Raw genomic sequence first — 20,820 nt, forward strand, 5'->3', positions numbered from 1 at the left:
AAAAGACAAGAAAGGAAGAAAAGACCAAAATGGATGTCAGAAGAGACTGAAACTTGCTCTTGAATGGAGAGTAGCTAAAGCAAATGGAAGAAATGACAAGACAAAAGAGCTGAACAGAAGATTTCAAAGAGCAGCTTAAGAAGATAAAGTCAATTATTGTAATGAAATGCACAAAGACCTGGAGTTAGAAAAACAAAAGGGAAAACACAGTCAGCATTTCTCAAGCTGAAAGAAATGAAGAAAAATTCAAGCCTTGAGTTGCAGTATTGAAAGATTCTATGGGAAAATATTGAGGGATGTTGGAAACATCAAAAGAAGGTAGAAGGACTACACAGAATCACTGTATCAAAAAGAATTGGTTGATGTTCATGTATTTTGGGAGGTGGCATATGATCAAGGACCAATGGTACTAAAGGAAGAAATCAAAGATGCACTGAAGAAATTGGTGAAAAACAAGGCTCCAGGAATTGACAGAATACCCATTGAGATGTTTCAAGAAATGGATGTCATGCTGGAGGCACTTACTTGTCTATACCAACAAATTTGGAAGATGGCTACATAGCCAACTGAAAGAGATTCATATTTGTACCTAATCCAAAGAAAGGTGATCCAACAGAATGTGGAAATGATTGAACAATATTATTAAAATCACATGCAGGTGAAATCTTGCTGAAGATAATTCAAAAATGGCTGTAGCAGTATATTGATAGGGAATTTCCAGAAATGCAAGCTGGATTCAGAAGAGGACGTGGAATGAGGGATATCATTGCTGATGTCAGATGGATCTTGGCTGAAAGCATAGAATACCAGAAAGATGTTTACTTGTATTTTATTGACTATGCAAAAACATTCAACTGTGTGGATTGTAACAAATTATGGATAACATTGAGAAGAACAGGGATTCCAGAACACAGAATTGTACTCATGAGGAACCTGTACATAGACCAGGAGGCTGTCATTCAAACAGAACAGGGGAATACTTCATGGTTTAAAATCAGGAAGGAAGTGCATCAGGGTTGTATCCTTCCACCATACTTATTCAATCTGTATGCTGAGCAAATAATCTGAGAACCTGGACTATAGAAAGAAGAACATGGCATCAGGATTGGAGGAAGACTCGTTAACAACCTGTGATATGCAGGCAACACAACCTTGCTTGCTGAAAGTGAAGATGACTTGAAGCACTTACTGTTGAAGATTAAAGACCACAGTCTGCAGTATGGATTACATCTCAACATAAAGTAAATGAAAATCCTCACAGCTGAACCAGTAAGTGGCTTCATGATAAATGGAGAAGACTGAAGTTGTCAAAGATTTCATATTACTTCGTTCCACAATCAACACCAATGGAAACAGCTGTCAAGAAATCAGATGATATATTGTGCTGGGTAAATCTGCTGCAAAAGACCTCTTTAAAATGGTGAAGATCAAAGATGTCTCTTTGAAGACTAAGATGCCCCTAACCTAAGCCATGGTATTTTCAATCACCTCATATGCATGTGAAAGCTGGACAATGAATAAACAAAATTGATGAAAAGTTAATGCTTTTGAGTTGTGGTATTGATGCAGAATACTCAAAGTACCATGGACTACCAGAAGAACAAACAAATCTGTCCTGGAAGAAGTGCAATGGAATGCTCATTGGAAGTGAGAATAACCAGACTTCTTCTCACCTAGTTTGGTCATGTTGTCAGAAAGGACCATTCCCTGGAGAAGGATATCATGCTTGGTAAAGTGGAGGGTCAGTGAGGAAGGGGAATGCCCTCAATGACATGGATTGACACAGTGAATGCAACGATGAGTTTAGGCATAGCAAGGATTGTGAGGCTGGCGCAGAACTGGGCAGTGTTTTATTTTGTTGTACATAGGGTTGCTATGAGTTGGACCCAACTTGATGGCACCTAACAACAAACAACAACAACATAGCTATGAAGACCAATATCCTAGAGGATACGAAGTGAATTTAGCAAAAATATCAAGAGGATAATGCACTGTGACCAAGGTCACAGTCTAGGAATGCAAGCCTTTTAGCATAAGAAACATTATAACATCAATGTAAACTTGAAATCAACATATTAGTAGAGGAAAATGATGTGATTATTTCAATAAATGTAGAGTGAAAGTGCTTAGATAAATTTAATACCACAAATTCATAATAAGTTTTTAATAAAATTTAGCATCAATTCATGGTAAAGAACTTTTATCAAACTAGAAATAAAATAGTATTTCCTTAATTTGATAAAGAATAAGAATAGATGCATTTGAACTGTGTTGTTAGTGAACAGCCAGAAGAAAAACCAAATCATCCTTAGAAGAAATACAACCAGAATGCTCCTTAGACACAAGGGTGGCTGAAGTTCATTTTGCTTTCTTAGGACACATTATCAGAAAAGGGTAATTTCTCAAAAAAGACAGCAGGGTTGGTAGGGTAGAGGGTCATTGAAAAGAAGGGAAACTCTCAATGAGATGGATTGACACAGTAGATGTACCAATGGGCTCAAACGTATTACAGATCATAAAGATGGCGCAGTACAAGGCAATGTTTTATTCTGTTATACATAGGTCTCCATCAGTTGGAGTCAAGTCTATGGCAACTAACAACAAAAAAAACCTATAGAAAATGTAAGAAAGTTTGAACACTTGAACACCTTCCCTTTAAAATAGGAAGGATACAAGGATGCCCACTATCACCACTTCTAGCCACCATTGTACAGCACAGTAAAGAGATAAATGAAATAAAAAGTGTACAAGTTGGAAAAAATTAAAGTGTCATTCACTGATGATATGATTATGAATGCAAAATAGCCAAAAGATAAATTATTAGCAGTAGTAGGAGTTGAGAAAGATTGCCGCACACAAAATAGATATGCAAACACACTTCATTGTCTGCATACTAGCAAGAAGAAACTGGAAATTGCAGTTTTATAGAATGGCAATACTATCAGAAGTATCATGTTTCTATGTCTAATAAGAGATGTTCAAGACCTTCTTGAGGAATATTATTAAACATTTTTGAGAGCTAGTAAAGAAATGTAAATAAACAGTAAAAAAAAAAAAAAAAAAATCCATGAAAGATGCAAAGATGTTCATTCTCAATCAAAAGCCAAAGAAAAGATTTTTTTTGGGGGGGCGAATAGAGTTTGAAATTGGCATAGTGATTCCAAGGACCAAATATGGCCATTAAACAAATTCTTGAAGAAAAACAAAGTGAGAGCACTTGCTCTGCTAGATGCCAAGACTTTCAAAACTACAGTAATCAAGACAGCTGGGTTTCAGTGCAGGGACCGATAAGCCGACTAAAGGAACAGAATGGTGAGCTCTGATACAGACCTTAGTATAACTGGATTCCACCCTCCCTACTTTTATTATTATTATTTTTAACCATGATACCTGTGAAAGGAGTGCAGAAAGGAAGGTCTTTTCATAGACAGTAATTGGCTTATTTAACCATATGCAAAAAAAAAAAAAACAGATAAAATGGAACTATAACCTCACACTGCAGACAAAAATGAACTTATGAGTGGCTTTGTCCTTCATGTGTAAGGTAAAGTACAGCTCTTAGGAAACATAGGTTATTTAATGACCTGTGGTTAAGGAAAGATTTCTTTATTATTATTATTTATTTATTTTTATTGTGATTTGGGTGAAAGTTTACAGAGCAAATTCACTTTCCATACAGCAGTTCACATATACTTTGTCTCATGACATTGACTACAATTTACCCCAATGCAACAGACCCCTCCCACTTCCTCCCAATAGTTACCTCTTCCCTATGTCCATCCCTCCATGCTCTCCTGCCCCCTGAACTGTCTCCCTGTGGATAAACAGCCCCTCTTTCTCCCATGATTGTTCTCTCCAAGGAGTGTATCTATCTCAGGTAAATGTTCAACTCATATGCCTGTTTTTTGTTTGGCTTGGAAGCCACAGGTGTGGGTTCAATTCCAAACCTGAAGGGCAGCTAAGGGCCATAGTCTCAGGGGTTCCACCAGGCTCTATCAGACCAGCAAACTTGGTCCCTTATTTTTTTCCCAAATGATTTTGAGTTTTGTTCCATATTGTTCTCCCTCTCTATCCAGGATCTCCTACATAGATTCCCGTCCAGGTGGTTGACAGTGGTAGCCGGGCACCATCTAGTTCTTCTGGTGTCATAGTCATATAGGCTGCAGATTGCATGGTGTACCAGTCACTAGGACCAATTGCTTTTATGAGTCTTTGGTTTTCTTCATTCTTATTTGCTCTGGATGAGGAAAGACCCATCATTGCATCTAGATGGCTGCTTGCAAGCCAAAGAAAGATTTCTTAAGCAGATTTCTTAAGAGAACAAAAAATGCATCAACCCAAAAACCAGAAGGGATATATTTGTCTACTAAATATATCATATATATACATTGACTACGTAAAGAATTTTCATTCATCAGAAGACCTCATAAAGAGTGACAGGGCAAGCAATGCAGGGGGACAAGATGTTTGTGGCATATGTAACTGTCAGTGTTCTAGCCTTGAAATATATAAAGATCTCTAAGAAATGAACATAAAAAAGAAAGACAATGATGTTGAAAACTAGGTAAAGATTTCAGGTACATTACAGGAGAGGAAACAGAAATGGCCAATAAACATGGCAAGGAGCTCCATGTAATAGTCATCACAACAACACAAATAAAAGCCTTGGGTTGGTAGAACCTCATGCCCAATAGATAGCCAGGAGTTAGCATAGCTTATGTACTAAGAGTAGGGTCAACTGTGGAGCACCTGGAACTCCCCTGCACTGCTGGTGGGAATGTTCTTGGCGCTGTATTTTGGAAAAGCCTGTGGCATTATCTGGTCAGGTAGAAGTTGTGCAGGCATCTCAACCCCACAGTCTTCTCCTAGAGAAATTGTGCACAGAGAAGTCTCAGGAAGTGTCCCACCAGGAAACACCTCCCCATGCCATCAGTAGCAGGAAGTATAAATGCACTGCTGTGAGTTGTTGCTCAGAAAGGTCTGGGGCCACTCTGGGTCTAGGCTCCCTTAGAGTAGCTTCTGGATCTCCTGTTTGCTCAGTGCTATCTTCCTGAATTAAATGGCATCTCTGACTGCATGTCCCTTCTTATCCTCAGAGCCTGTAGTGGTATTTGCCAAGGAGCAACCAGTACAGAGTGAGGTACGAGCTGAGGCGGGAGCCAGCGCCACACTGAGTTGTGAGGTAGCCCAGGCCAAGACGGAGGTGGCATGGTACAAGGATGGGAAGAAGCTGAGTGCAAGCTCAAGGGTGCGCGTGGAGGCCACAGGCCGTGGACGGCGGCTGGTGGTGCAGCAGGCGGGCAAGGCGGATGCTGGGGAGTACAGCTGTGAGGCCGGGGGCCAGAAGGTCTCCTTCCGCCTGGATGTTACAGGTGGGTTCCTGAGATCTCTGTTTCTTCCTGAGGCACATGACCAGGCAATGGTTTGGGAGGTGCTCTTCAAGGCCTGTTTTCTCACAATGCTCTTCACATCATAACCTTTGACATAACCAGCTGCAGCCCCAGCACTGTTCACCAATGTACTCTTTCTCTCCAGCAAGCTCCTTATGGGGGGGATGCCGGGATATTGCTCTTGCATCTGCATCAATCCAGTCCTTTCACCATTCCTGGCCTCAGGGCCTGTGCTCCTACCCAGACTTTTTCTGGACTTGAGTTTCTCCTTCCTATACCTCCTCCTCCAGAAAGTTCAGATCTAGTCTTATCTCTCTGTGTCCTCAGTTACCACTCTTCTCTCTTGGTTGAGTCCACTTTTACTCTAGCTACTTGAGTTATCGTGCTCATGTGCAGATGGGTCTGGCCTTCCCCTGCTGGAACCCCCCATGGTCACCCTGCACTTGGGATTCAACCAAGGCCTTGATTGTCCCTGAGGCTCTGCTGTGACCTGGCCTGCCCATATCTCCCTCTTGTCTATAACATTCCAGCCAAACTAGCTCATTTATTTTTGTTTATCATAGCCTCTAATATCTTTGTGATTTTATTTTTAACATTTTTTTTATTTTGAAGTAATAGTAGATTTAGAGGAAGTTGCAAAGATAGTACAAAGAGGTCCTAATGCCCTTCACCCAGTTTCTCTCAATGTTCATATCTTCTATAACTATAGTACCATATCAAAAGCAGGACCCTGAGAGTGTATGATGGGAATGTAGAGTTCTATGTCACCTGCCACATGTGTAGATTTGTGCAGGTGCTTCCTTACATGAGATACAGGACATTGTATCACCACAAAGATCTGCCTTGTGATGTCCCTCATACTGACACCTGTCCTCTCCTCAACACCATCACTAACTCTTGGCAACCAGCAATCTGCTCTTTGAGTTGGTAATTAGTCATTTTGAGAATGTTATATAAATGAAACCATGCAGTGTGTAACCTCTGTCTACTGTTTTTTTTCACTCAGCATGATTTTATTGAATCCATGTAGGTTGTTGCACATATAACTAGTTTGTTCCTTTGTATTGCCGAGTTATTTTCTAGGATATGGATGCACCACAGTTTGTTAAAGCATCCACCTGTTAAAGAATATGTGGGTTGCTTCCAGTTTTGGTTACTGTGAATCAACTGCTATGAACAATCATGTACAAGTTTTTGCACCAAAAACACCAAAAACCAAACTCACTGCTGCCGAGTCAGATCTGACTCATAGCTACTCCTCCTTGGGTTTCCAGGCGATATCACTGCAGAAGTAGATTGCTCAATCTTCCTTCCAAGGAGTGGACGGTTGGTTTGATCCCCCAGCTTTCTGCTTAGCAGTCAGATGTCTTAGGCACTATGCCACCAGAGCATTTTTATTTCTCTGGGATAAATGCCCAGAAGTGTGTTTGTTGGGTCATAGGTATTTTCATGTTTAGTTTTGTAATAAAGTGCTATACTCTTCCAGAGTGGCTTTGCCATGCTACATCCCATAGCAACGAATCTTTGATACTTAATGTGGAATTTAGTATTGCCACTAATTTTTCATTTTAGCTCTTCTAGTGAGTATGTAGGGATATCTCATTGGGGTTCAGTTTATATTTTCCTAACAGCTAATGATGTTGAACCTCTTTAAAGTAATATGTTTCCATCTGTATATCCTCTTTGGTGAAAAGTCTCTTCATTTTTTTAGATTGTTTTCTACTTGGACTTTTTTTTTTTTTTTTCCTAGAACTGTTGTGTTTTGTGAGTTCTTTATATAGTCTAGATATGAATCTTTTATCATGTATGCTGTTTGCAGATACTTTCTCCCAGTCTACAGCTCATCTTTGATTCCCTTAACAGGGTCATCTAAGAAGTTTTTACTCAGTCCTTTATTCCAAAGATTTTCCTCCATGTTTCTTATAAAAGTTTCATAGTTTCACATTTACTTTGAAATCTATGATCAAATGTAAGACAATTTTTGTATAAGGTGTGAGGTTTAGGGGAAGGTTTGTCATATTCCTGTTTCTTTTTGATTTTTAAATTCTTTTTTTAAAGCCCTTTATTGAACTACAATAACCATGAAGATCATACTGTGTTTTAAATATCAGTTGCATCTTTAGTATTGTCCCTTCCTTCATTCCTAACATTGGTAAATTTGTGCTTTCTCTCCCTCTGTCTGTGTTCTTTTTCTTTGAAGATTCAAACTAGATGTATGTCATTCATTGCAATTTCATTATCCTTTCCTTACAACCAATATTTAGGAACCCTGGTGGCATAGTGCCTTGACTGCTAACCAGAAGGCTGGCGGTTCAGATCCACCAGCCACTCCTCGGAATGAAGGTTGGGTAATCTACTTCTGTAGTGATACTACCTCAGAAACCCAAGGAGGGGTTGCTATGAGTCGGGTCTGACTCGCCAGCAATGAGTAGAACTAATATTTGCTTCCACTGATTTTTTTCTTTGCCTCCCTCCTTTTTTTCCTACTCTGTCTCTTCCCTTCTTCTCTATCTTTGCCTTTCAGTCCTTTTTTTCCCCTCTCTCTGGTTTAATCTGGATGCTATGAACCTCTCTTTGAGCTCCCTAATTGCGTGTTCCTCTGCATCTCATCTGGTGTCCATCCCATTGATAGTGTAATTATTTCAGTTACTGTATTTTTTGAGATTGAGAACTTCCACTTGATTGCTTTGTTCTCTTTTTCTTTCTTTTAAGAAAGCAATATTACATTTTTTGGTGAAAATATGAACAGCAAGACATGCACCAATTCCACAATTTCTACATGTATAATTCAGTGATATTGACTACATTCATTGTTGATGCTGTGCATCCGTTCTTTTTTTTTTTCCTCATTTTTATGATGATTTGGGTGAAAGTTTACAGAGCAAATTCATTTTCCATACAGCAGTTCATACATATTTTGTCTTATGACATTGTCTGTGATTCCCCACAATGTAACAGCTCTCTTCCCACTTCCTCCCCATAGTTACCTCTTCCTTATATCCGTCCCTCCCATGCACTCCTGTCCCCCCAGATGTCTCCCTGTGCAAACACTGCCCTTCTGTTCCCCCATGATTGATCGCCCCAAGTAGTAAATGTACATGTTTACCCTATATGCCTATTATTTGGCTAGAAGCCACAGAAGTGAGTCTAAGTCCAGACCTGAATGTAGCTAGGGGCCGTAGTCTCACGAGTCTCATCAGGCTCTATCAGACCAGCAAACTTGGTCTTGTTTTGTTTTGAATGATTTTGAGCTTTGTTCCAATTGTTGTACCACTCTATCCATCTAGATCTTCTGGTCTTAGGGTCGTATAGGCTGAGGATCACAATGTGTACCAGTCCCTTGGACTAATCATTTCTATGGGTCTTTGGTTTTCTTCATTCTTTTTTGCTCTGGGTGAGGAGAGACCCATTGTTGCATCTAAATGGCCACTTGCAAGCTTTTAAGATCCCAGTTGCTACTCATCAAAGTAGGATGTAGAACAATGTTTTTGTGTAGTATGTTACGCCATTTAAGCTTGATGTCCCCTGTGACCATGGTCCCAAGCCCACAAGTCCTACTACTCACTCCTTCTAGGTAGTTGGCTGTGTGCATCCATTCTTTTTCTTTTTGTGTGTGATTTGGGTGAAGGTTTACAGAGCAAATTCTCTTTCCATACAGCGGTTCACATATACTTTGTCTCATGACATTGACCACAGTTTACCACAATGCAACAGCTCCCCTCCCATTTCCTCCCCTTGATTACCTCTTCCCTGTGTCCATCCCTCCATGGACTCCTGCCCCCTGAGCTGTCTCCCTGTGCATAAGCCGCCCTTCTTTCTCCCATAATTGTTCTCTCCAAAGAGTGTATCTACTTGAGGTAAATGTTCAACTCATATGCCTGTCTTTTGTTTGGCTGGAAACCACAGGTGTGAGTTCAATTCCAGATCTGAAGGGCAGCTAGGGGCCATAGTCTCAGTGGTTGCACCAGGCTCTATCGGACCAGCAAACCTGTCCCCCCCCACCTTTTTTGTTCTCCAAATGATTTTGAGTTTTGTTTCATATTGTTCTCCCTCTCTATCAAAGATCTCCCACATAGTTCTCCTTCCAAGTGGATGACAGTGGTAGCCCGGCACCATCTAGTTCTTCTGGTCTCATAGTCATATAGGCTGCAGATTGGATGGTGTACCAGTCGCTAGGACTAATTGTTAAATTAAAACCAAAAGTGAAATTTTGGTTTTCTTCATTCTTCTTTGCTCTGGATGAGGAGACACCCATCGTTACATCTAGATGTGCATCCATTCTTATTAAGCTTTTCTAAATTATTCTAGTGTCATTGAAAAAAAAGAGCAGCTGCTGATGTTGCTTATATACAACTGAATACCTCATTTTGGAGGTTTAAGGTCATGGTTTCATGGGATATCCCAGTCAATTGGCCTAAAATTGTTCTTACTGTTTCTGTTCTACCTCCTAATTCCTTCCACAGTGCCTATGGTCTTAAAAGCTTGCAAGACGCCATCTAAGGTACAACAATTGGTCTCTATTTGCCTTCAGCAGTAGAGAAAGAAGGAGAGTCAGGAATTGAAGGAGGAATTGAAATGTGTGACTAATTACCTCCATGAACAACTGGCTCCTATGGGTTGTGATGGGCTACCACTACTCAACATTTGATTAACGATTCTACAGAAGAATCCTGATCAAAAGGATGAAAATGTGGAACAGAACTTCATGTTTTCAAGGAATCCAGGCTCTGGAGTCATAGGGACTGGATGAACCCCCTCAAAACTACTGCCTTGAGATAATATTTAAACCTTAAATCAAAAGTATCCCTTAAAGTTTTCTTTAAACCAAAAACATTCTCACATAATTAGTAAAAAATGTATCTCTTGAGAATTGTGCTCTTTCAAAGAATTATCTATATGTGATCAAATTGACAACAGCAACTCAAAAGGCTATATGTACAGCTTAGAGTGCAGTGAGTTTATGTCAATGACACTAGAATAATTTAGAAAAGCTTAATATCATCATAAATATATGCATACACAATATTTGGCAGTTCAGTATTTTCCAAGCATACAGTTTTATTGATATCCATTACATTAATCATGTTGTGCAAACATTACCCTTAATTGATGTCAAATTTCCCATCACCATAAACAGAAACTCACTGCTTCCCAAAAAATGGTACCCTGACTAATTTTTTAATAGTGCCTAATTCTCTAATGAATTCTTTATCTTTGATCTGTTGTCTAATAATCTAATACTGGGTCACTGATATTTTCTTTCTTTCATCTTTGCATGCCTGCAGACTTTCAACTGGCTGTCAGACATTGCATGTTAAACGCTTTTGAGTATGGGTGATGTGGTCTTACTCCAGAGAGAACTTCCTCTTACTTTTTTTATTCCTTTCAAATTTTTATCATAATTAGGGTGAAAGTTTACAGAGCAAATTAATTTTCCATACAACACTTCATAGACATTTTGTCTCAGGATATCAACTGCAATTTCGCACAATGTAACAGCTCTCTTCCCACTTCCTCCCTCATCCTTTTGCTAGACAGATACAGGAGGACTGGGGACCTCAATCCATTTTGGGACTGAGCTGACTGTGGAATTCACTGCAGTTTTGATAAGGGTCATGTATCTCTGGTTCACCTCTGATCCTGGGCAAAGATGCTGAAAATTCCTCTCTGCTTTCTGGAAGTTTTCAGCTTGGCTTCTAAGCCCCGTGTTTTGTGCAGTTTTAACAGCTGAGTGTTTAACCACTGCATCAAGGCTCCTCTGTGCAGTTTTAGAACTCATCAGATTTCTCGAGGGGAAACAAGAAGATATGGGACTCAGTTCTTCACTGTTCCGTCTCACTCTGTACTTGGGCCTCAAGGATTTAATTTTATAATGTTATGTATTGGTAAGGATGTAGAGCATCTGGAAGTCTCACATGCTACTGGTGGGACTTTAAGTCACTATAACGACTTTTGAAAACTGTTTGGCAATATCTGCTAAAGCTAAACATAGGCCTCACTGTGTGCCAACAGTTATACACATGCCCACCAAAAACTTGTTCAAGAAGCTCATAGATGCTTTACTGATAGCATGACCAAATTGGAAGCAATCCAGTGACCCTCAGTGGGAAAGGAAAACTAAATTGTGACATATTCATGCAGTAGCATTCTATACAACAACAGAAAGTGAATGACAGCTACATCCAATTACATGGGTAAATCTTATAGACATTACATTTAGTAAAAGAAACAAGATACAAAAATATTTAATGTATAATTCAATTTCTGTGAAATTAAAAATAAACAACAGTAATTTATGGTGAGAGAAGTCAGGATAGGAGTCAGTAGTGACTTTTGGAGGGGTCAGTAGTGACTTTACCAAAAACTCATTGCCATTGAGCCAATTCTGACTCAGCTACCCTCATTGAGTTTCCAAGGTTGTAAATCTTTATGGAAGCAGACTACCTCGTTTTTCTTCCATGGAGTGGCTAGTGGGTTTGAACTACTGACCTTTTTGTAAATAGCCAAATGCTTTAACCACTATACCACCAGAGCTCCTTTCAGTGGTGACTTGGGGAGTAGAAATGGTTTATATTTGATATGTATGATGATTACTTGGGGTATGTATGCATAAATATCACTGAGCTATAAAACCATAACTAGCACTTTGTTACATGTCAGTTGTGCCTTTTTAAATAAGTAGAGTAACTTTGAGGAGGAAATACCACGTGCCACACATAGGGATACATTCATGAACAAGACTGCGATACCTACCCAGTGCTGAGTCTTATGTGGGAAAGACAATAAATTACCAGTTATAGAGTCTGGAACAGCCTCGGACACCTTCCTTCCACGTAAAGAATTGCTCTTGAGAGAGGCCATGCCCGAACTGTATACTTGCTGCTTTGTGATAGGTATCCTGTGCTTGTGAACTCAAGTCTAATAGCCCACAGGACACATGCTGTCACGGGTCAATGGGAAATTTATTAAACTCTTATGCTTTGGTGTCTGGGAAGTGGATCCATACCAGGTTTGTGTCATGTCTCTGACTATGTGTCCTTCCCTGTCCCCAGAGCCCATGGTGGTGTTTGCTAAGGAGCAGCCAGCACAGAGTGAGGTGCAGGCCGAGGCAGGGACCAGTGCCATGCTGAGCTGTGAGGTGGCCCAGGCCCACACGGAAGTTGCATGGTACAAGGATCAGAAGAAGCTGAGTGCAAGCCAGAAGATGCGCATGGAGGCCACAGGCTGTGGGCGGTGGCTCGTTGTGCAGCAGGCGAGCAAGGCAGATGCTGGGGAGTACACCTGTGAGGCCGGAGGCCAGAAGGTTTCCTTCCGCCTGAATGTCACAGGTGGGTGACCATTAGCTTTGGTTGAGGAAGGTGGTTGGACTGACGTATCGCCTGGATGGACCCTGGGGTCCTCTATCCTTCAACTTCATGTCTTCTTGTCTCCCATTCTCTCACCATCTCGTATTCCTGCCTGTGGGTGGGAGGAAAAGAGACTTTTTGGAAGGTTGTGTACTAAAGGTAGAAGGGCTGTTCTTCTTTCCTCAGGTGGTGTTTCCAGGCAAGAGTGGTTAGTTACATGTTCCCAGAGCCTGTCCAGAATCCTTCTTGTCTTCTTTGGTTTCCAGGACTCTGGAGTGTCTGGTGCTTTGGGTCTGAGGTGGACCAGGTATCTCTCACCTGGGATAGGTGAATGTCCTCCAGTTGGAAGGTCTGGCAGCTTGCACATGCCCTCACCAGGCACCATATAGGGCTTCTCATTAGCAAGAGGTGTTTGAATCCCATTAAGGCAGAGGAGGGGAGACTTTAGCCACCCAGTCATACTGGCATTATCTCAAGGCTGATCTTTGCATGATCACATTTTGGTGCTCTGGCCACTGTTGCTTTCCTTTGATGTGGATGTGGAAGCCCTCTGTGCATACATGCACACAATCTAGATCCACATGTTGTTTTAAGTTCTGTGCAAAGTAAATGAAGAGTGGTGGATTGATAGCATACCCCTGTGATACTTGGGGTTTTCTTCTAAAGCAAATCTTGTTTTCCCTATGTCTTCAGTTAGAACTCCATGTGAAATTTCCCTTGGAATTTGTCATATGTCTTTAGGAATGGAAAGGAATAAGTGGCTTCTGTCCTGTCAGTTTGCCTTGTTAATGATGAGTTACTTCAGTAGCATTCCCTGACTGGCAACGAAAGCAAAGCAAAACCATTGCCATCGAGTTGATGCCAACTCATAGTGACCCTATGACTCTGTCATAGGACAGAGTAGAACAGCTCAATAGTGTTTCTAAGGATGTAAATCTTCATAGGCGCAGAGTGCCTCATCTTTCTCCAATGGAGAAGCTGGTGGGTTTAAACTGTTGACCTTTTGGTTGGCAGCTGAATGGCTTAACCACTATGCCACCCGAGCTCCTCTGACTGGTAAAATAGTATTTATTTCATTGCAGTCCCTTAATGATCAGTGTGTGACTGTACTTCTGTACCTGGTTCATAGAGAACTCTGAGAATGAATTTTATTTTCCTTTTTTTGAGTCTTGACCTCAAATTGGGCCTGCCTTCCCACACTTGACCAGTAGGTATCATGCCATAACACGTTCATATGGTATCAGTATATAGTAATGACTGTGAGTCTAGACCAAATGTCCTGATGGAAATCTCTTGAACATTATTATAACAGAACATTACAGATTATTTTATGCAAATGATTTTGTTATGTTTGGGTAGATTGTCCATTTCCTTGAAAACTTTTGACTTGAGAAGAAATCGCAAACCAAGAAGTCCTGTAACCATTTACCTATAACCATTGAAACAATGGAGCCAGTAGTTAAAAATCTTTTCACAGAGCAAAATATAAGCACATATGTACTCTTCTGGAAAGAAATTATTCCAAGTTTATGGAGAATCTTACAGAGAATACAAAAAAGATACACATTTTCCACTCATTTTATGTAGCTAGCATGATGTACCTCGCAATGCCGTGGAGTCAGAGCTGACTCATAGTGACCCCTTCTTGGACTTCTGAGGCAGTATCACTACAGAAGTTAATTACCCAACCTTCCTTCCGAGGAGTGGCTGGTGGGTTTGAACTGCCAGTCTTCTGGTTAGCAGTCAAATGCCTTAGGCACTACGCCACGAGAGTTCCTGCTAGCATAACAGTAATACCAAAATATGGCAAGGAAAATATGAAGAGTTAAAATCCCTTATGATATGAAAGCCAATATTCTAAAGAAGTTTTTGGCAGTTTACTCAGCAATATATCGAGAGGATAATGATCTATGACCAAGGTCACAGTCTAGGAATGCAAGTTTGTTTTAGTATAAAAGACATTATAAGATCAATGTAAATTATGAAATTAGCATATTGATAGAGAAAAACAGTGTTATTTTCCCAATAAATGCCAAATAAAAGTGCTTGGATAAGATATAATATCATAAATCCAGAATAAATGTTTGATAAAATTTAGCACCAATTTATAGTAAAGAACTTTCATCAAACTATAAATAAAAGGGAATTTCCTTAATATGATAAAGAAGAATTAGTGCATTTAAATTGTGCTGTTAGGGAACAGCCAGAAGAAAAAGCAAATCTTCTTTAGAAGAAATACAACCAGAATGCTCCTTAGACAAAAGGATGGCTAAAGTTCATTTTGCTTTCTTAGAATGCATCATCAGGAAAGGGGAATTTCTCAAAAAAAGACATCAGGTTGGGTAGGGCAGAAGGTCAGTGAAAACAAGGAAAACAGTGAGATGGGATTGACACAGTGGCCATACCAATGGGCTCAAATATATTAAAAACCATAAAGATAGTGCAATACAAGGCAATGTTTTATTCTGTTATACATAGGTCACCATAAGTAGGAGCCAACTCAATGGCAACTAACAACAAAAAACTGTAGAAAATGTAAAAAAATTTGTATTTGAACACTTTCCCTTTAAAATTGAAAAGTACAAGGATGCCCACTATCACTACTTTTATCCATTGTATCCAGTAGTACACTTCTGTACATTGTACAACCAGTAAAGAGATAAATAAAAAGTGTACAAGTTGGAAAAAATTAAAGTGTCATTCACTGATGATATGATTAAATACAAAATAGCCAAAAGATAAATTATTAACAATAGTAGAAGTTTAGAAAGATTACCACACACAAAATAGATATGCAAACACACTTCATCGTCTGTATACTAGCAAGAAGCAACTGGAAATTAATATTTTAAAGAATGGGAATTCCATCAGAAGTATCATATTTCTAAGTCTAATAAGAGACTTCTTGAGGAACATTATTAAGCACTTCTGAGAGTTAGTAAAGAAGATGTAAATAAGCATTTAAAAAAAAGGAAGATGCAAAAATGTTCATTCTCAATCAAATCTAAACAAAAGATTTTGGCTTTTTTTGTGGGGGGCGGATAGAGTTTGAAATTGTCATACTGATTCCAAAGACCAAGTACGGCCATCAAACAAATTCATGAAGAAGAACAAAGTGAGAATGTTTGCTCTGCCAGTTGCCAAGACTTAACAAATCTACAGTAATCAAAAAAGTAGGGTCTCAGTGCAGGGACAGATAGGCCGATCAAAGGAACACAATGGTGAACTCTGATACAGACCTTAGTATAACTGGATTTCACCTTCCTTATTTATTTGTTTTAACTGTGATGCCTGTAAAAGGAGTATAGAAAGGAAGGTCTTTTCATAGATGGTGGTTGGCTCATTAAATCATATGCCAAATAAGTAAATAAATAAATAAAACTGAACCATTACCATACATTGCAGACAAAATGAACTTATGAGTGGCTTTGTCCTCAATGTTTAAGATAAAGTAAAGTTCTTAGGAAATAAAGATTATTTAATGAGCTGTGGGTAAGGAAAGATGTCTTAAGAGGACAAAAATGTATCAGCCCAAAAAAACTTAATGGATTTATTTGTCTAGTATTTATATTATATATATGCATTGACTACTAAGAGCTTTCAGTCATCAGAAGACATCATAAAGAGTGAAATGGCAAGCAATGCAGGTGGACAAGGTGTATAGCATATATAACTGTCAGTGTCCCAGCCTTGAAATATATAAAGATTGCTAAGAAATGAATATAAAAAAAAAAAAGACAGAGAGTGATATTGAAAACTGGGTAAAGACTTCAACAGTGACACCACAGTAGAGGAAACGGAAATGGTCAATAAACATGGAAAAGGATCTCCCCTGTTATAGTCATCATGACAACACAAATGAAAGCCCTGGGTCTGTAGAGCCACAAGCCCAGCCAGTGGTCAGGAGGTAGCAATCCTTACAAACCAAGAGTAGGGTCAACACTGGAGCACCAGGACTCCCCTGCACTGCTGGTGGGAATGTTCCTGGCGCTGCATTTTGGAAAAGCCTGTGGTGTTATCTGGTCAGGTAGAAGTTATACAGATTCCAAGTCTTCTAGAGAAATTGTACACAGGAGCAGTCTCAGAAAGTGTCTCACCTGGAAATACTACCCTATGCCATCAGTAGCGCAAAAACGCAATGCACCACGGGACCCCCGACTCATAGTGACCCCTCCTTGAGCTTCCAAGGTGGTATCACTACAGCAGTAGATTGCCCAATTTTCCTTCTAAGGAGTGGCTGGTTGGTTTGAACCCCCAGCCTTCTGATTAGCTGTCAAATGCCTTAGGCACTACACCACTAGAGCCTTCAGTAGCAGGAGGTATAAATGCACTGCTGTGAGTTGTTGCTCAGAAAGGCCTGGGGCCTCTCCAGGTCACAGAGCTAGAGGGGGAGCCTGGGGTAGCTTCTGGATATCTTGTTTGCTCAGTGCTGTCTTCCTGACTTAAATGGCATCTCTGACTGCATGTCCCTCCTTGTCCTCAGAGCCTGTGGTGGTGTTTGCCAAGGAGCAACCAGCACGGAATGAGGTGCGGGCTGAGGCGGGAGCCAGTGCCACACTGAGCTGTGAGGTGGCCCAGGCCCACACGGAGGTGGCATGGTACAAGGATGGGAAGAAGCTGAGTGCGAGCTCAAGGGTGCGCGTGGAAGCTACAGGCCGTGGACGGCGGCTGGTGGTGCAGCAGGCGGGCAAGGCGGATGCTGGGGAGTACAGCTGTGAGGCCGGGGGCCAGAAGGTCTCCTTCCGCCTGGATGTTACAGGTGGGTTCCTGTGATCTCTGTTTTTTTCCTGAGGCACATGACGAGGCAATGGTTTGGGAGATGCCCTTCAAGGCCTGTTTTCTCACAATGCTCTTCACATCCCAACCTTTGACATATCCAGTTGCAGCCACAGCACACTCTTCTCTCCAGAAAGCTCCTTATGGGGGAGAGGGGGATCCCTGGATAATGCTCTTGCATCTGCATCAGTCCTGTCCCTTCACTAGTCCTGGCCTCAGGGCCTCTGCTCCTATCCAGACTTATCCTGGACTTGGGTTCCTTCTTCTTGTACTTCCTCTTCCAGAACAACTAGAATCTAGTCTTATCTTTCTGTGTCACTACTCTGCCTGTTGGTTGAGTCCACTTCTGTAGCTACCTGAGTGTTCATGCTCATGTAAAGATGGGTCTGGTCTTTCCCTGCTGGAATCCCGCATGGCTTCCCTGTACTTGAGTTTCAATCAAAGGCCCTGCTTATCCCTGAGGCCCTGCTGTGACGTGGCCTAGCCACATCTCCCTCTTGTCTACAACATTCCAGCCAAACTTGCTCATTAATTTTTGTCCATCAAAGCCTCCTATTGTCTTTGTGATTTATTTTAAAAACTTACTGTTTTATTTATTTTTTATTGTGCTTTGGGTGCAAATTTACAGAGCAAAGTTTGTTTTTTATTAGGCAGTTTGTGTACATTTGATTCCATGCCCTGATTACCATCCCCGACCATAATGCATGCTCCTCTCCTCCCATCCCGGTGACCACCCCTTCCCTGTGCCCTTCTTAACTGTCTGTCCTTCCTGTCTGTCCAGTTTTCCCTCCATGTGAATGCTGCCCCTCTGGTGGCCCAGGGCCGATTGCTCTAAGGGGTGTTTTCCCTAGAGTAGGTGGATGCATTGCCTTGGGGTGGGTGTTCTGCATGTGAGTCTTTCTACTGTTGGGCTGACAGCCAATTCTTTTTTTTTTTTTTTTTTAGGATTTGGGTGAAGATTTACAGAGCAAATTCACTTTTCATACAGCAGTTCACATATACTTTGTCTCATGTCATTGACCAAAATTTACAATGCAGCAGCTCCCCTCCCACTTCCTCCCCATTGTTACCTCCTTCCAGTATCCATTCCTTCATACTCTTCTGCACCCTGAGCTATCTATCTCCCTGTGCATAAGCAGCCCTTCCTTCTCCCATGATTGTTCTCTCCAGGGCGTGTGTCTACTTGAGGTAAATGTTTAACTCACATGCCTGTACTTTGTTTGGCTGGAAACCACAGTTGTGGGTTCAATTCCAGACCTGAAGGGCAGCTAGGGGCCATAGTCTCAGTGGTTACACCAGGCTCTATTGGACCAGCAAACCTGGTCCCCACCTTTTTTTTTTTTTTTGACAGCCAATTCTTGGGAGTGAGTCCAATCCTAGGCCCAATAGGTATCCCGAGGCCATAGTCTTCGGAGCTCTACCAGACCCTATCCAACCAGTAATACTGGTCATTTTTGTGCCTTTGAATTTTGTTCCACATTTTTCCTCTCACTTTATCCAGTGTCTCCAGTTTTGATCCCTTTCCAAGTGGTTGGCATTGGTACCCGGGCAACATCTAGTTCTTCTAGTCTCAAGGTCCATCGTCTTCTTGGGCTAATTGTTTCCGAATGGCTTTGATTTTCTTCACTCTTCTTTGCTTCAGATGAGAGGAGACCAATAGTTGCATCTTAGATGGCTGCTCGAAAGCTATTAAGACCCCAATCACTACTTGCCAAAGTAGGTTGTTGTTCTGGTTACCTAGTGCTGCTCTGACAAGAATATACCACAAATGGGATGGTCTTAACAAATAGGAGTTTATTCTCTTACGGTTTGTTAGGCTAGAATTCCAAGTTCAAAGTGCCATGCTCTAGAGGCTGGGTGAAAGCCCCTCAGCGTTGGGCTTCAGCTCTGCCTCCAGCTCCTGGCCTACTGAAGCTAGAGGCTTTTCTTCACTCAGACAGCTGCTGGCTGCTAAGGCTGCCAAGCCCGAGGTTGACGAGTAAAAAGGCACAGTCCCAATATTACCAAATCACACAGCAGGCCATTAATTCAAGTCCATTGTAAGTCCCAAGGTCAGCAGAGAATGACAGGCTGCTGAACAATGACACAGCTACACGCAGCATTCAATGTGCCATAAACTAGAGACCATTCCCAAAACTGCTTCTCATATACGGGAAGCAGACTACATACCCAAAGCAGCTACCCAGCTGCTTGTGGTAGATCTCACCATGGAGTTGATTGCCAGTCTTATCATGGGGAATAACTACCACCAGCTGCCCAGCCACTCAACCAGGCCCAGCCAAGTTGACACAAAAACATAACCACCACAGTTGTGGAACAAGATTTTTATGTACTATGTTGTGCCAGTTGAGCTTGGTGTCCCCCAGTACAAAAACTTTTTATTTTGAAATAATAATAGATTTAGAGGGAATTGCAAAGATAGTACAGAGAGATCATAATGCTCTTCACCCAGTTTCTCTCAATGTTCACGTCTTCCGTAACTAGTACCATATCAAAAGCAGGACCCTGAGAGTGAATGATGGGGATATAGAGTTCTATGTCACCTACCATATGTGTAGATTTGTGCAGGTGCCACCTCATGTGAGATACATGACATTCCATCACCACAAAGATCTGCTTTGTGGTACCCTCATACTCCCACCTGCCCTCTCCTCAACACCATCACTAACTCCTGGCAACCAGCAATCTGCTCTCCAACTCAGTAATTAGTAATTTTGAGAATGTAATATAAATGAAACCATGTAGTGTGCAACTTCTACCTACTGGCTTTTTACATTCAGCATGATTCTGTTGAATCCATCTAGGTTGTTGCACGTTATCACTACTTTGTTCCTTTCTATTGCTGAGTCATTTTCCACGATATGGATGCATCACAGTTTGTTTAGCCATTCACTCATTGAAGGATATCTGAGTTGTTTCTAGATTTTTTTTGTTGTCGTTAGGTGCTGTCAAGTCGTGTCCGGCTCTTAGTGACCCTATGCACAGCAGAACGAAACACCACCCGGTCCCATGCCAGCTCCATGATCCTTGCTATACTTGATCCCATCATCACAGCCACTGTGTCAGTCCATCCCATTGAAGGCCTTCCCCTCTTTCGTCAGCCTTCCACCTTACCAAGCATGACATCCTTCTCTAGGAAATGGTCCCTTCTGACAACATGACCAAAGTAATGAGACGAAGTCTGGCCATTCTCTCTTCCAAGGAACATTCTGGCTGTACTTCCTCCAGGACAGATCTGTTAGTTCTTTTAGCAGTTCACGGTACTTTCAACATTCTTTCCCACCAAAGCTCAAAAACATCAATTCTTC

General features: G+C 41.1%; 1 protein-coding gene across 1 annotated transcript in view; it reads left to right on the top strand.

Moving 5' to 3' along the window:
* OBSCN (obscurin, cytoskeletal calmodulin and titin-interacting RhoGEF) overlaps positions 1-20,820 on the top strand; it is a 312,151-nt gene that overhangs the window by 94,398 nt on the left and 196,933 nt on the right. Inside the window, 3 exon segments of the mRNA XM_042782023.1 lie at positions 5,097-5,372; positions 12,443-12,718; positions 17,220-17,495. Coding sequence (XP_042637957.1) covers positions 5,097-5,372; positions 12,443-12,718; positions 17,220-17,495 — 828 coding nt within the window.

Source organism: Orycteropus afer, unplaced genomic scaffold (assembly GCF_000298275.1).
Source record: "Orycteropus afer afer isolate SDZICR_OR568_19922 unplaced genomic scaffold, OryAfe1.0 scaffold00219, whole genome shotgun sequence".
Lineage (NCBI taxonomy): Eukaryota > Metazoa > Chordata > Mammalia > Tubulidentata > Orycteropodidae > Orycteropus > Orycteropus afer.